The sequence below is a fragment of the Ceratotherium simum genome, chromosome 20 (assembly GCF_057802395.1).
Source record: "Ceratotherium simum simum isolate JZ-2026a chromosome 20, ASM5780239v1, whole genome shotgun sequence".
Taxonomy (NCBI): Eukaryota; Metazoa; Chordata; class Mammalia; order Perissodactyla; family Rhinocerotidae; genus Ceratotherium; species Ceratotherium simum.
Genome location: NC_141919.1, coordinates 49652254 through 49667757, shown reverse-complemented (window position 1 = coordinate 49667757; position 15504 = coordinate 49652254). Strand labels below are relative to the sequence as shown.

Genomic DNA, 15504 nt, shown 5'->3' with positions numbered 1-15504 from the left:
ATGATGACTGTAGGCACTTCAATTCTGGTGCACAGGAGTGTTCAGTCAATAGTCACGTACATACAGGCATACACTGCTGGAAGCTCAGACCTCCAGGAGGACTACTCTGTTTACAGAGAGTAAGAAAAAAATAGAGGGTGAGGCAAGCTTCAAACCTTACATGACTGACCTTATGGCACAATAAAAACCCTTTTTTCCCCAGAAAACTTATCTCACATTCAAAATCAGGATTTTGGAACACAGAAATATGAACAATGGATTATTGCGGTTCAGAAAGCGTGCGTGGTGTTTCAGCTGCCCGACAAAGCTGAAGAGAGCAGGATTTGTAAAGCGCTGTTTCTGTACACTTCTCATCTGCGGGTACGTTGCTTCTTGGGAAGGCCTATTTCACTTGTAGACCTACTGGGAGCCGAGAGAACATCCACGTTTCATCCTGTCCCCAAGAGCTCATTAGGAACTTTCCAGGAGGTTCTTATGAAGGAAATTCCAAAAGTTATCCCATTCAACATCCTCTCTGTCTGCTTTCTGAAATGTAAGAATAAAAGCGACAGGACAGAAAGGCTGGGGTTCTGTGCCATGCCTCCAGCATTCCCATGGTGGACGTGGCTGGAAAGAGTTGGGTGATGATAAATGTTACTGTAGATACATGACCAGTGGCAGCCATCTTTAAAGTTCAGTGAGTGGCTCTTGTTATCATATCCTGAAGCATTCGTGTTCTTACCTTTGGGTAAGAACCAGGGTCTCTGGTTGCCTTCTGGTTAACCGAGAAGTTAAGAAACAACAACCAACACCTCTGCTTATCATGCCATTGAAAATATTTAAAAATGCACTCAACAGGTAGGCACTGATAGAATTTAAATGAACTTAATTGAATATTTGGTGTATGTGGTCAGTGCATCATTCTGAACAGGTGCAATTACAATTCATTGATGGCTTTGGATGTATAGAGATGAAGGTGCAAGTCTGGATTATGAGGCAGGCTGACGTGGAAGTTGACTTCTTTTGCTTTTTGTTTTTTAATCTCTGACATGCATTTTTTTCTTGTAATTTTCTCTTTGTCTTCCAAGGTAGAATTCTAGAATCTAAAGTGATTCTAATTAATTAATGATTCTAGCTAATTGAGATTTTTTTTTTTACAGTATTTGGTTCCAAGGTTTTATTACAGTACCATTAGGGAACTTTTATCTTAAAAAACCAAGTTGGAATAGATTTGAGAAAAGTTTATTCTTGAAATTAATTCCATGCTAAGTACAGCTAATTGAAATTACGTACAGTGAATGCTTTAGACATTACAAACACATTGAAACTCAGTTTTCATTTTAAACAGAAATATAATGATGCCCTCATTATCAGTGAGCATGCACGAATAAAAGATGCTCTGGATTACTTGAAAGACTTCTTCAATAATGTCCGCGCGGCAGGATTTGATGAGACTGAGCAAGATCTCACTAGAAGATTTGAAGGTGGGTGGTATTTCCAGAGGAGAAAGCCATGGAGCCTGGAGACTCCAGGGGCAGCACACTTCCATTGTATTATGCTTAGCATGCAGTGCTGCTCAGGGAGCTGTCCTGGGCTTAAGAAGATATTATCGATGGCAGTGAAATCTGGTACTTATGGAAAGAATTTGCTGCTTACACCCTTTCCTATTTTGAAGACAGAAAAATAGGGACATTTGCAAAGGATACATCCCGTAGAAATAGTCAATGGATAGTTGCATTTTTTTGTTTAATTTTTAGTAATTTTGTAAAGGCTTAAAAAATACAAAAAAAGTGTTTTAATGATATTAAAAAGACTATATATACTTCTATATAAATAAGAAAACCAAAATAGCCCATAATCCCACTGACCTCATATTATGAAAAATATAGGAAGATATTAAATGAAAAGCAAGTCTTTTTCTCCCTCTCTCAAATTCCTTTTCTCAAAGATAATTACTGTTAATAGTTTTTTTTTGGCCTATTCCAAAGTATTTACTATACACATGTAACCCAGTGGTGTGCTGCTAAACACTGAATAACCAGCTCTCTGGGGAGAAAAAATGTATGCGTTTATCAGTGTATTTAATGTATGCATTAAATCAGTGGTTATTACTCATAAAATTCTGGTCAAAGAATGAGAGATTAACTGTTTGAACTATAGCTAAAGGTCACAGTAGGTTCTAAATTTCTAGAATTCATAAGCCATTTATAAAATGTTCCGCTTTTGCAGAAAAGCTGCAGGAACTAGAAAGTGTTTCCATGGATCCCAGCAACGAGAACCCTAAGCTCCAAGACCTCTGCTTCATCTTGCAAGAGGAGTACCACTTAAACCCGGAGACTAGAACCATTCTCTTTGCGAAAACCAGGGCCCTTGTGGATGTAAGCGTCCTCCTCCTCTTGGATAACAAATTGACGCAGGACCACTTTATCGAAAAGATTGTCCTCTCCTCACTGCTTTGCAATCAAGCATCCATATATGTGGGGGTCTGTTTCTGGGCTTCTTGTTCTGTTCTGATGATCTGTTTGTTAATCCTTACACTAATACCTCACTCTCTTAATCACTCTAGTTTATAATGTCTTGACACCTATAGAGCAAGCACTTCACATTTTTTATTCTTTTCATCAATTAAAAAAATTTTAACCATTCTATAGGCTGGGTAGTGATGTCTCACTAGAGTTTTAATTTGCATTTCACTAATGGCTAATACAGTTGAGCGTTTTTTCATATACTTATGAGCCATACATATATCTTTTTTGGTGAAATGTCTGTTTACATCTTGTGCCCATTTTAAAACTGGGTTTAATTGGGTTGTTTATCCTGTTATTGTTGAGTTCTTGAGAGTTCTTTCTATGTTCTGACAAAAAGTCCTCTGTCAGAAATGTGATTTGCAGATATTTTCTTCTGGTCTTTTCATAAAAAAATACATCTTTTATGGATTGAAAGTTTTAACTTTTGACAACGTTAAGTTTATCAATTTTTTCTTTTTGTGGATTGTGCTTATGATAGTGTATCTAAGAACCCTTTACTTACCCAAAGATCATAAAGATTTTCTCTATGTTCTCTTCTAGAAGTTTTATAGTTTTACATTTAAAATTTAGGTCCACAAGGGGCTGGCCTGGTGGCATAGTGGTTAAGTTCATGCACTCTGCTTCGGCAACCCAGGGTTTGCAGGTTCAGAACCTGGGTGTGGACCTACGCACCGCTCATCAAGCAATGCTGTGGCAGCATCCCGTATACAAAATAGAGGAAGATGGGCACAAATGTTAGCTCAAGGCTAATCTTCCTCAGTGAAAAGTGGAAGATTGGCAGTGAATGTTAGCTCAAGGCCAATCTTCTTCACCAAAAAAAAAAAAAAAAGAAAGAAAGAAAGAAAGAAAAAAATTTAGATCTACAGTCCATTTTGGGTATGGGTTGAGATGCTTTTTTTTCTTTTTGTATGTGGACATCCAGTTGTTCCAGCACTGTATGTTGAAAAGACTATCCTTTCTCTTTTGAATAGCCATTGTAACTTCTTCAAAAATCGATTGACTGTATTTGTGTGGATCTATTTCTGGATTCTCTGTTCTGTTCCATTCATCTATTCATCTGTCCTTTCAGCCATCCCACACTGTCTTGATCACTGTAGCTTTATAGTAAGTCTTGAAATCAGGTAGTGTGTGTCCTCCAACTTTTCTCTTTTTTTCAAAATCGTTTTAGCTATCTTCCTTTCCCTTTCCATTTATATTTTAGGATCAGCTCGTCCACATCTATGAAAAAGTCTGCTGGGATTTCATTTGGGATTGCATTGAATCTGTAGATAAAAGTCGGGAGAAATGACATCTTAACAATATGGAGTCTTCCAATCCATGGCCATAGTATATCTCTTCATTTACGTGGGGCTTCTGTATTAGTTATCTATGGCGGATGACAAATTACCCCAAAACTTAAAGGCTGGAAACAACAAACATCTATTATCTTACAATTCTATGGGTCAGGAATCTGGAGACAATTGAACTGGGTGTTTCTGGCTCGGGGTCTGTCACGAGGCTGCAGTCAAAGTGCTGGCCATGGCTGTGGTCATCTCAAGGCTTGACTTGGGAGGATCAACTTCCAACCTCATTACATGGCTGTTGGCAGGCCTTAGAAGATGTGCCTCTAAGCTCACTCATGTGGGCCTTTCCCCAGGGCTGCCTCACAACATGGCAGCTGGCTTCCCTTAGAGCGGTGACCCAAGAGAGACTGAGAGACTGCCTGATAGGGAGGTCACAGTCACTGTATGACTTCCACCTGGAAGCGACAGCCCATCATGGCTGTCGTATTTTATTCGTTAGAAGCAAGTCAGTAAGTTCAGTTCACACTTGAGGGGAGGGGATTACACAAGACCCTGAGTACCAGGGGTGGAGATCATTGAGGGCCACCTCACAGGCCTCCCACCACATCTTCTCTGGTTTCCTTTATCTGTGCTTTGCCGTTTTCAGCATACAGATTCTGCACATATTTTGTTAGACTTCTATCTAAGTATTAATTTTTAATGCTACTATAAAAGGCACTTTTAACTGTTTGTTGCTGGTATGTAGAAATACAACTGATTTCTGTATATTGATCTTGTGTCCTGAAATCTTGCTAAACTCACCTATTAGTTCTGCACACCCACTATTCTGAACTTTACTTTTTTCACTTAAAAAAATATCTGAGAGATTAAACTGCATCGGATCACAAAGATCTATACCATTACAGTTAATTATTGCATAGAATTCAATTTCAAGAAGCTTTTTTCTCAGGTTTGTCAGTCTTAAAACTGTCTGTATACTAACTTAACTTTTTTTTTTTCTTCTTGCTTATACTTCAATATTGAATTAATACAGATGGTATACAAATAGTGTGCAACTGATAATTGCTTTTCATTTTCAGGCTTTAAAGAAATGGATTGAAGAAAATCCTAAACTGAGTTTTCTAAGACCTGGCATATTGACTGGACGTGGCAAAACAAGTAGTAACACAGGTATTTATATATAGTGAGTTGGATTTAGTATACTGTATATATATAAGAATATGTGTAGTATACTCAAATTCTTTCTTAATGCTTATATTAGTCAGGGTTCAACCAGAGAAGCAAAACCAGTAGGAGTGTATACATACACCCACATATCTTTTTTATGTGTGTATGTACCCGCACATAGGGGTTTATCACAAGGAACTGGCATACACAATTGGACTGGCAGAGCAAGGCTGAAGTGGTCAGGAGCAGGCTGGAACCCCACAGGCATGAGCTCTTTGGAGTCTCTGAGCTCAGGGAACGCCTAAGCCCTCTTTTAAAGGGCTGACTGATTAGGTCAGGCCCACCTAGGATGAAATCCCTTTTGATTAACGTAATGTCAGCTGATTAGGAACTTTAATTACATGTGCAAATTCCCTTCACAGAAGCACCAGGATGCATAAGTGAGGACTGTAGTTCAGCCTAGCCAAGTCAACACATCAAAAGCCATCACATGCTCAAATGCCAAACCTTGTAGATGTTGCTCCTCCCATGTGTCCTGCAGACAAAACCAAGGTTATTTTTTTAAATACTGTTTGGGCATGTCACTATCCTGCTCAGATTCTCAACCAATGGGTTAAGATTAACTGGAAATGTTCTATGACTATTTTATTGTTATTGTTTAAACTGTAGATGTTTTTGTGTGTATTATATATTTTCAATTAAAAAAAAATGTCCAAGCAGACATCTTGAAATCTAGCTTGGGTGGTAAAAGGATGAAGGCCGCTTCTGCGGTCCTCCAGGACGACCCTCAGCGGCAAGCCCTCCTCCTTCCATTCCCACAGCCGTGCTCCCCATGCCTCAGTGACCGGCACTGATGGGCCCTCACTCTGTCCCGCCCTGTCAGTCCCCAGCCATCACCCTTGCACTTTCCCCTTATGCAAAGTTTAAACCTTGTGAATCTAAAAAGTAAATTCAGATGTTGAAAATTTGGCTTACCAAATGAAGTGTAGCACCACATCATTGTGGTTGGAATTCAAAGTTCTCTGCCATCTGACTCTAACATGAGTCCAGTCTGATTTTTAAACTCCACAAATAAGCACTCAGAAAATATTTTCTTATTTATTTGTTCATTTATCCATCCATCCATCTGTCCATCCACTCACCCACATTTGTTTAGAACTTATTCTGTGCCAGTCATTGTGCTTTTGCCAAGCAGCCTTCCCCAACCTCCTAGTAGAGGTGTCCCTCCTCCACATTCCCACAGCATCCAGTTCTGCCTCCATTTCATTGCTCACCACATTGGATTACAGCTTCCTATTTATATCCTTCTTCCACGAACTCTGAGCTCCTTGTGGATAAAAATGGACCTGTTAACCCTTGTATCCTTTTCTCACAAACCATAATGAATAATGTTTGAATTACAAATAAATAAATGTTTGAGGAACAAATGGATGAAAAGTTCAGAAATTAATGAAGCATGGGGCCGGCCCCGTGGCTTAGCGGTTAAGTGCGCGCGCTCCGCTGCTGGCGGCCCAGGTTCGGATCCCGGGTGCGCACCGACGCACCGCTTCTCTGGCCATGCTGAGGCCGCGTCCCACAAACAGCAACTAGAAGGATGTGCAACTATGACATACGGCTATCTACTGGGGCTTTAGGGGGGCGGATAAATAAAATCTTTAAAAAAAAAAAAAGAAATTAATGAAGCATGGTGTCTGTCTTGGGCATACTTATTGTTCAGTAGAAGATGATGGTGAAAAGAAATTGTTTTGGTATTAACAAAATATATCTCAAGATTTTGGCTGCCAATATACTAGAAAAAATTGGAACTTTTATAAATTCTGTTAACTCTGAGGTGGAGACCACTGAAATTCTTTCTCCTCTTAGTCTATCAGTGGCCGAGAACTGCACACTATTAGGGTCCTAGACTTAAGTTCAGGGCTGGGTTCTGCCACTAGCCGGTTTACCATACCTCCAAACCTCGAGGTCTTCATCCGTAATGGGGAATCTCAGTGCTGGCTGCATCAACCTAAAAGGGCTTTGGGAAGTGCCAGTGAGTAAGTAGATCTGAAGATGTTTTATCAGCTGTAAACTCCTATTCATGTGCAAAGGCATTATGATTAGCTGTTGATATCTTTGCAAAAAAGTCAGTATTTCTTCTGAGCTAACAAGACTGAAGCTACATGGCTAGTAAGTGCCACAGCTGGAGTTTGAACTCAGGCAGTCTTGTGGCAGAGTCCAGGTTGTTAGACACCACCCTAAATGTCCTCTCTAAAACAGGGATACTGGGCTCTACTGCCTAGGGTTGTTGTGACATCATGAGTACCAAGCGCTTAAACAGCACCTGGCATGTGATAAGCATTGCATAATTAATAGCTGTTTATTCAAGGGTAGAGTTCCCTCCGTGCTGAGTTGTATAATGCCCTCTGACTCTGGCGTAGGAATGACCCTCCCGGCACAGAAGTGTGCATTGGATGCCTTCAGAACCGATGGAGATAACAGGATTCTGATCACCACCTCAGTTGCTGATGAAGGCATCGACATTGCTCAGTGCAATCTGGTCATCCTGTATGAGTACGTGGGCAATGTCATCAAAATGATCCAAACCAGAGGTGAGAGAAGCTTTGATGCCATTGCTAAGGGGCTGCCAATTTGTCTGATTTGTGAGTGTGTCTGTGACTCTGGCCATAGTTGGGTGTGTGACCAGTGGCACAATGGACTCTGGTATCATTGGCTCTAAAGGTGGCTCCCTTGGTCAGGATTGGGTGGCTACAGTTTTGTCCACTAACATATACCCTACTTGATTCTTGTTCACAATGAATGCTGTTTACTTGACGAGCATTGACTGACATATCTATGGAAGGATAATTCCAACTTTGATTGAGGCTTTGGCAGTCAACGTGGGGACCTTTCGTGGTTGTGTTAGATGTTGGTGGCTCCCCTGTATTATAGAAGAGCTACTCCAAGGAGTTCTTCTGTGCCACTTAAACTAGATAGTCTCCTAACTAGTCTCTCTTCCTTTTTCCAATTTCCGTAACAACAGCTGCCGCATTACTTTTCCTGAAAAACAGCTCTGAGCATGTCACTTCCCTGTATAGAAACTCCAGCGGTTCCCCAATTTTCTTGATGTTAAAGAGTTTTCAAGATCCAGCACCCACTCATCCTCCTAACCTTATTTTCCCTTCCTCCCCTTTATTCATTATCCACTTCAGCCAACTGGACTGCCTCGTTTTTCCCTTGTTGAAGGAATTGCTCATGTCCCGCTGATGATGATCTTCGTTTTACCTCTTCCCCTGCCTCCATATCACCTGTTGCTAATTCTCCCAGCTGGCAACAATCTCTCTTTTGAATGACCATAACCCTTTATGCCTGTCTTTCCTACAGCACTCATCATTTCCACCTATATTCTGGTGCTTGTGGACATAACTTATTCCCTATTTCCTAGAAGGCTCATGAGGGAGGATCTGTTTATTATTCATCTCAGAGCTCTCACAATGTCATCCTGAGGGTTCATTTTGGGTTGTCTTGAAAGCAGCATTCCTGACAATGTACAGTCCAGTCACACTCACCATGGAGACCCCGAGGAAGCTAGGCGGAGGTGGGCTCCCGTTTATCCGCAGGGTTGATGTGCAGGTGTGCACCTGCATTTGCATCCACACTCTAACCACTCAGCTGCCCTGGAAAGCGGGATTCAGTGAACCAGAGTTGAGTTTTGGGAATACGCCTCTCCCTTTATTTACCTTGTCTCAGAGTTATCAGAGTTTTAAGTCAAAGACACTAAATAAAATATTTATTTTCTGATAGGCAGAGGAAGAGCAAAAGGTAGCAAGTGCCTCCTTCTGACTAGTGATGCTGATGTAATTGAAAAGGAGAAAATAAACATGTACAAAGAAAAAATGATGAATGACTGCATTTTAAACCTTCAGGCATGGAATGAAGCAGTATTTAAAGAAAAGGTAAGTCTTTTCATCTGTGTTACTCTTTCAGAATCTGCCTGTAAGTAACAGACAGGGACTGTGAGCATGGCTGGCGCCTTTGATCGTATTGCTCCAAGTGTGGCTTTAAAAAGTAAGTCATGCTTAAAACTTTGTCCTGCAGTGAACATCAGATTCCTTCTACTCTAAGTCTCAATGAGACTAAAATATATTTTATTAGTGCTAATACCTGAAGTTATGTTTTTAGATCTAAAAGGTAGACTGAGCCAGAATTGCTCTTAAGTTAACAGTTCATCTTGAGGACCACACCCAACACTGCAAGACACGGCTCTTCTTAGTCTTTTCCTCAAATCTCTCTCTCCCATCCAGAGTCCTCAGAGAAGCTCCCAGGGCACTACGCAGGTGTCGGAATGCCTGGTTGTAGGTATGGAGAATAGTGTATACTTTGGAGTGGGACAGCTGTTCAGTTCAGCCTCTTGTAGTAACCTTAGTTTTATTGTAACTTCCTTTATAACACAGAAGCGTGGAACCAGATTGGGGAAAGTCAAGACACACACACACACACACACACACACACACACACACACACACACACACACACACACACACACACACACGTTCTCCAGACCTTTTGCAGAGTGGGACAGCTGTTCAGTTCAGCCTCTTGTAGTAACCTTAGTTTTATTGTAACTTCCTTTATAACACAGAAGCGTGGAACCAGATTGGGGAAAGTCAAGACACACACACACACACACACACACACACACACACACACACACACACGTTCTCCAGACCTTTTGCAGAGATTTTCATCTCAGCGTCTCTGGAAGCATTGAATGCTGCAGGGCTGAGGAGAGTTTAACATTGGAAACAGTGGTTTTAATCCCAGTTCTGCCACTTACAAGATGTGTGACCTCGGGTAGTTCCTCTTATTAATCATCAGTCTCCTCATTTGTAAATTTGGGAAAATAACGGTGTTTAACTCACAGGGCAGTTTAGGGGATAAAATGAGATGTATGCATTGCTTAGCACAGTGCCTGGTATAAAATAATGCTCAAAAAATGAGAGTTGAGGGGCCGGCCTGGTGACGTAGTAGTTAAGTTGGCCTGGGGCCTGGGGTTCACAGGTTCAGATCCCGGGTGCGGACTGATGCACTGCTCATCAAGCCATGCTGTGGCGGTGTTCCATATACAAAATAGAGGAAGATAGGCATAGATGTAGCTCAGGGCCAATCTTCCTCACCGAAAAAAAAAGGGGGGGAGAGTTGTTATTGGACAGAAGCGTGAGGCATACTTTAACTTAATGAAGATGAGCCTTACAGTTCAGCAGACCAACTCCACAGTGTCTGTAACTTTAAAAAGTCATAATCTGTATGCTCAAAAACGTATTGCTACACGGACAGAGAGAACAGTTTGGTGGTTACCAGTGGGAAGGGGGCTAGGGGTTGGCACAAGGGGTAAAGGGAGACGTTTACATGGTGACTGACAAACAATGTACAACTAAAATTTCACAGTGTTATAAACTATTATGACACCAATAAAAAAACAAAAACAAAACCCTCAAACAAACAAATGAACAAACAAAAAAGTATTGCGAAGCAGTGATCTAAAGCAAACTAACAAAATTTTAGGACAAAATTACAACTTTATGTCAGTTTAAAACGTTTTAAAAAACATTTTAAAAAACATTTTAAAACGTTTTAAACATTTCTTCCTAAAGTTTGGAGATCAAGATATTTAAAAACACCTCTTCCACATTTTCTCCACAGTGAGAAGAATTGCAGGGAAATTCTTTAGTGCCTCTTAATTTTCCTCCTTAATTTTACTGAGGATAGGGTTTTTTCACCAAGCCACCTCCCTATTTTGTAGAATATGGGCATGTTGCCAATAAAGGCTGTAAAATCATGCTAGTGTTAATACCCACGGCATAATTTTTCTCCCCTCCACTGGGTGACAGGCTGTGTAGACTCATATGTGGCAGAAGCAACAGACTAAAAGTCTGTTGAGGAGAATGGAGGCTAGACCAGACATAGACATTCTTTTGTAGCCAGCACACTAAGGAGTGAAGTGAGGAGAAAAGGGGTTAAATATCTGTTGAATTAGGTATTTGATAGCATTTGGGATTCCCCTAACACCCATAGATGGAAAACAGGCAGAGATGGTAAAGACCGAGAGGGAGCCCAGGACAAGTGCAGCCGGGAGTCCCTGGTAGCTGGTAATTCCTAGGCAGCTGGGAGCTTGGGGTCTCGGTGTCATCCCTGTCCTGTCATAGCTGACCAGCCCCTCTGCTCCACTGAGAGAGGAAGGCTTTGCTTTCAAAGGCCTAGTAGAAGTATAGTAAGGTAGGGGAAAACTTATATTCTTAAAACTCAAAGGAATTATGGTTCTTGGGGTGAGACCCCTCTCTGTGGTCTTGATAAGGGCTTGGGTGTTGGATCTGAGCACCTGGCCCTTCACATTGGGTTTAACGGCAGGGAGAGACTCTGCAGAAGAGAGGGAAGCCATTTGGAGCTCTTGAGGGCGATCTCCGAGTAGGTGGAGGGGGAGATTGTACGCTTTCTTCCCCGGCCCCACGGCGCATCGTCCACTGTCTGCGTGTGGCCGACCTTCACTGGAGCACTGTGGCCCCTGGGAACCTCTGTCACTCTGCTGCCATCTTAACCTGTAGATGTCCGGAGGCGTCCAAGAACTTATTCCATGATGGAAGCTGCAGGATTTGGTAGTATTTCATTCTGGAGGAATGAGATATAAAGGGTGTTTTTCACAGTTCTAGCTGTGAAGGGTTATCTGGAATCAATACGAGGAAGCCTGCTACCCTTCCTCCTAGAGTAGAGAACAAGATACGGGGTGAAAGAAAGTTCATTTTGACAGAAGAGCTTCCAGCATGTACCCAGGACTGCACACAATCCGGGTTTCAGAGTTTTGCTTTTTGCCCCCTTAGTGCATGGAGTTAGGCTGCTTCTTCAACCACAGGTGGGGAGGGGGAGGCCGTGTGCTGTAGACTTAATTTGTGACTTTGGTTGAGCCTCATTTTTTTTTTGGTGAGGAAGATTAGCCCTGAGCTAACATCTGTTGCCCATCCTCCTCTTTTTGCTGAGGAAGATTGGCCCTGAACTAACATCAGTGCCCATCTTCCTCTATTTAATACGTGGGATGCCACAACAGCATGGCTTGATAAATGGTGCATAGGTCCATGCCCGGGATCTGAACCTGTGAACCCCAGGTCACCGAAGCGGAGCGCATGAACTTAACCACTTTGCCACTACCAGGCCGGCCCTGGTTGGACCTCTTTCCCCAGTTACTGAGTTTTAGTTAGTTTTAAGTATAGCAGTGGTAGTTAGTTTTAACTGATTAGGACTTCTATCTATTGCCTATAGTAACATTTTAAATATTTCAGATTATTAGTTTTTTTTTTTTTTTTTTTTTTTTTTTTTTAAAGATTTTATTTATTTATTTTTCCCCCAAAGCCCCAGTACATAGTTGTCTGTCATAGCTGCACATCCTTCTAGTTGCTGTATGTGGGACGCGGCCTCAGCATGGCTGGAGGAGTGGTGCCTCAGTGCGCACCCGGGATCCGAACCCGGGCCGCCGGCAGCGAAGCGCACGCACTTAACCGCTAAGCCACGGGGCCGGCCCTCAGATTATTAGTTTTTAATTGAATTTTCAGACATAATTGAATATCTTTAGATATATGTGAATTTTTTTTAATTGGATGCCCCAAGGGCAAGTGTATATGTGTACCCTCTTTCCTATCAAATCCCGCACCCCCAGTCTGCATCAAGGAGTAGTTAGAACCATGTCTGAAAAAAGGAAATTAAAATTGCTCATAGGGAAATGTATGTCATGTAGCCCAGGAATTTCATGTCTAGAAATTTATCCAAAGGAAATAATGGATAAATACACATATGTCACAGTTTCACAGCAGTGAGAAATTGAATTGAAAATAGGAGGCATAAACATCCTTTATTTTTACAAAACCAGTGAAGATAATTTCAAATGGGATGGGGTGGGGAGTGTGGGGATAGAAAATTATATTTTGATTGTTTTCTTAACCTATATTCCAGGTCTAAACTTTTTATATAAATCAACTTTTATTTGAATTTGAAGTGCTTTAGTGATCAATGGGTTCTGTGTGGATGATGAGTAACCAGTAGATGATATCGGGGGAGAGAGATTTCCATTCACAGTGACAACAGTAACCACAGCTCACACATGCAGAACATGGACTCTCCACCAAGCCTGAAACGCTTTCTTTATATGAACAGGCCTCACGGCGATCCATGCAGGAGAGCCTCTTATTATGTCATTTTATAGGAGGGAGACTGAGGCATGAAAATCTTCAGTGCCAGTGGGTCACATAGCTAGTTAGGGGTGGAGCTGGCAGAGCCCATCTGTTTAACTACTGCATTACTGGCCTAACCAGAAATGTGTGAAGCATAAATAAGGACAACTACAAAAGTGTTATTGAGAGATATGAGGTAAATTAAGACAAAAGAAAAGAAGCATCATGTTCTTGAATGGAATGACTGAATATTTTAAAGACGTGCGTTCACCCCAGATTCACTTATAGGTTTATCGCAACCCATAATCAAAGTATAAATGATATTTGTAACTTGATAAAATGATTCCAGAGTTTCTATAGAACAATAAATAAATGAAAATAGCTGTGATATTTCTGAAAAAATTATTCATCTATGGGTATCGATACTAAAGTACAAACCACTATATTAACATTTTCAGGTTCTTAGCTTAAGACTAGCCTAACAGACTGAGGCTAGCGTCCATGAGCAGTTAACTTGTGCCAGGAGGTTCTGAGCAGTTATAAACTCATGTTACCTCCCAATAGCCCATGAAATAAATGCTATTATTGTTCCCATTTTGTATTTGAGGAAACTGAGGCAATTTCCCCGAATCACACAGCTGGTAAGTGGTAGAAACAGGATTTTCATCGAGGCTGTCTAGTTCCACCTGGAACACTTGAAAATGAAGTCTGATGAAAGAGAGGCAGCACCACAAACCAGGGGGACAGGGCAGACCCTTCTACAGCTGACACTGTGGAAATCAGCATGTTCTTTCTTCCCTTGTGATGATTCAAGCTTCCTTCTTTTAGCATTTCCTTCTGTTTAGAGAACTTCCTTTTGCCATTCTTTTAGGGAATGTCTGTTGGTGAACAAATTCTCTTAGTTTTCCCTCATCTGAGAATGTCTTGATTTCCCCTTTACAGTCATGCATGGCTTAATGACAGGGACGTGTTCTGAGAAATGTGTTGTTAGGCAATTTCGTTGTTGTGTGAACATCAGAGTGTACTTACACAAGCCTAGATAGTATAGCCTACTCCACACCTAAGCTACATGGTACTAATCTTACGGGACCACTGTCGTACATGTGGTCTGTCGTTGACCAAAACATCATCATGTGGCACATGACTGTGTTTTTGAAGGACATATTGCTGGGTATAGGAGTCTGGGTTGACGGTTTTTTCTTCCAGCATTTGAAAAATGCTTCCTTCTGACCTCCATGGTCTCTGATGATAAATCTGCTGTCATCCAGATTGTTTTTCTCCTATAGGTAAGGTGGTGGTGTTTTTTTCTAGCTGCTTTCAAGACTTTTTCTATGTCTTTAGTTTTCAGAAGTTTAATTACAATGTGTCTTGGTGTGGATTTCTTTGGGTTTATTCCTTTTGAGATTTGTTCAGCTTCTTGAACCTGTAGGTTTATGTTACTTTATGTTAAATTTGGGAAACGTTCAGCCATGATTTCTTCCAGTATACTTTTAAACTCTGCTCTCCTTCTCCTCTCCTTCTAGGACTCCAGTGACATGAATGTTAGATCTCTTTTAATAGTCCTAAAGGTCCCTGAGGCTCTGTTCATTTTTTTTTCAGTCTGTTTTCTTTCTGTTGTTCAGATTGGGTCACTTCTATTGTTCTCTCTTCTAATTCATTGATTCTTTCCTTTGTCTCCTCCATTCCGCTGTTGAGCCTGTCCACTGAGCTTTTGATTTAGGTTATTATATGGAACTGAAAGGTTCTAAAAGTTCCATTTGGTTCTTCTTTATATCTTCCATTTCTTGGTTGTTTATATTTGTTCATGTTGCAAGAGTGTTTCTGATTACTCATTGAAGCATTTTTATTATGGCTGCTTTAAAATCTTTGTCATAATTCTGACATCTCTGTCATCTCAGTGTTGGCATCAACTGATAGTCTTTTTTCATTCAGTTTGAGATCTCTCTGGTTTTTGGTGTGAAGAGTGATTTTTTTAGCAAAACCTGGACATCTTCTTACTGTGTTATGAGTCTCAGGATCTTACTTAACCTCCTGTGTTAGCTGGCTTGTTCTGACACTGTTCTGGCAGAGGAGGTGGAGACACTGTCTCCTCACTGCCAGGTGGAGGTAGAAGTCTAAGTTCCCCACTCAGCTTCTCTCGATACCAGCAAGGGGGAGGCTCCTCATTACTGCAGGTGGGAGTGGGAATTCTGGCTCCCCACATGATCTCCACTGACACCATGAGTGAGGGGGTGTCCATTCAGTGGGGATGAAAGTCCTGGCTCCCTCCTTGGCCTCTGACACCACCAGGTGGGAGTGTTGGGTGCTTCATCACAGCCCTGCAAAGTGGAATCCTAGGTTCTCCACTCAGCCTTT

At 41.4% G+C, this 15504-nt stretch overlaps 1 protein-coding gene across 4 annotated transcripts in view; it reads left to right on the top strand.

The window, feature by feature from the left end:
• The window catches only part of RIGI (RNA sensor RIG-I), a 65647-nt gene that overhangs the window by 45113 nt on the left and 5030 nt on the right, over positions 1 to 15504 (top strand). For all 4 annotated transcript variants that reach the window (XM_087444713.1, XM_004428376.3, XM_087444712.1 and 1 more), the window contains 6 exons: positions 203 to 360; positions 1328 to 1463; positions 2209 to 2357; positions 4870 to 4960; positions 7375 to 7545; positions 8738 to 8889. In XM_087444713.1, coding sequence (XP_087300839.1) covers positions 203 to 360; positions 1328 to 1463; positions 2209 to 2357; positions 4870 to 4960; positions 7375 to 7545; positions 8738 to 8889 — 857 coding nt within the window. The remainder of the gene's footprint in view (positions 1 to 202; positions 361 to 1327; positions 1464 to 2208; positions 2358 to 4869; positions 4961 to 7374; positions 7546 to 8737; positions 8890 to 15504) is intronic.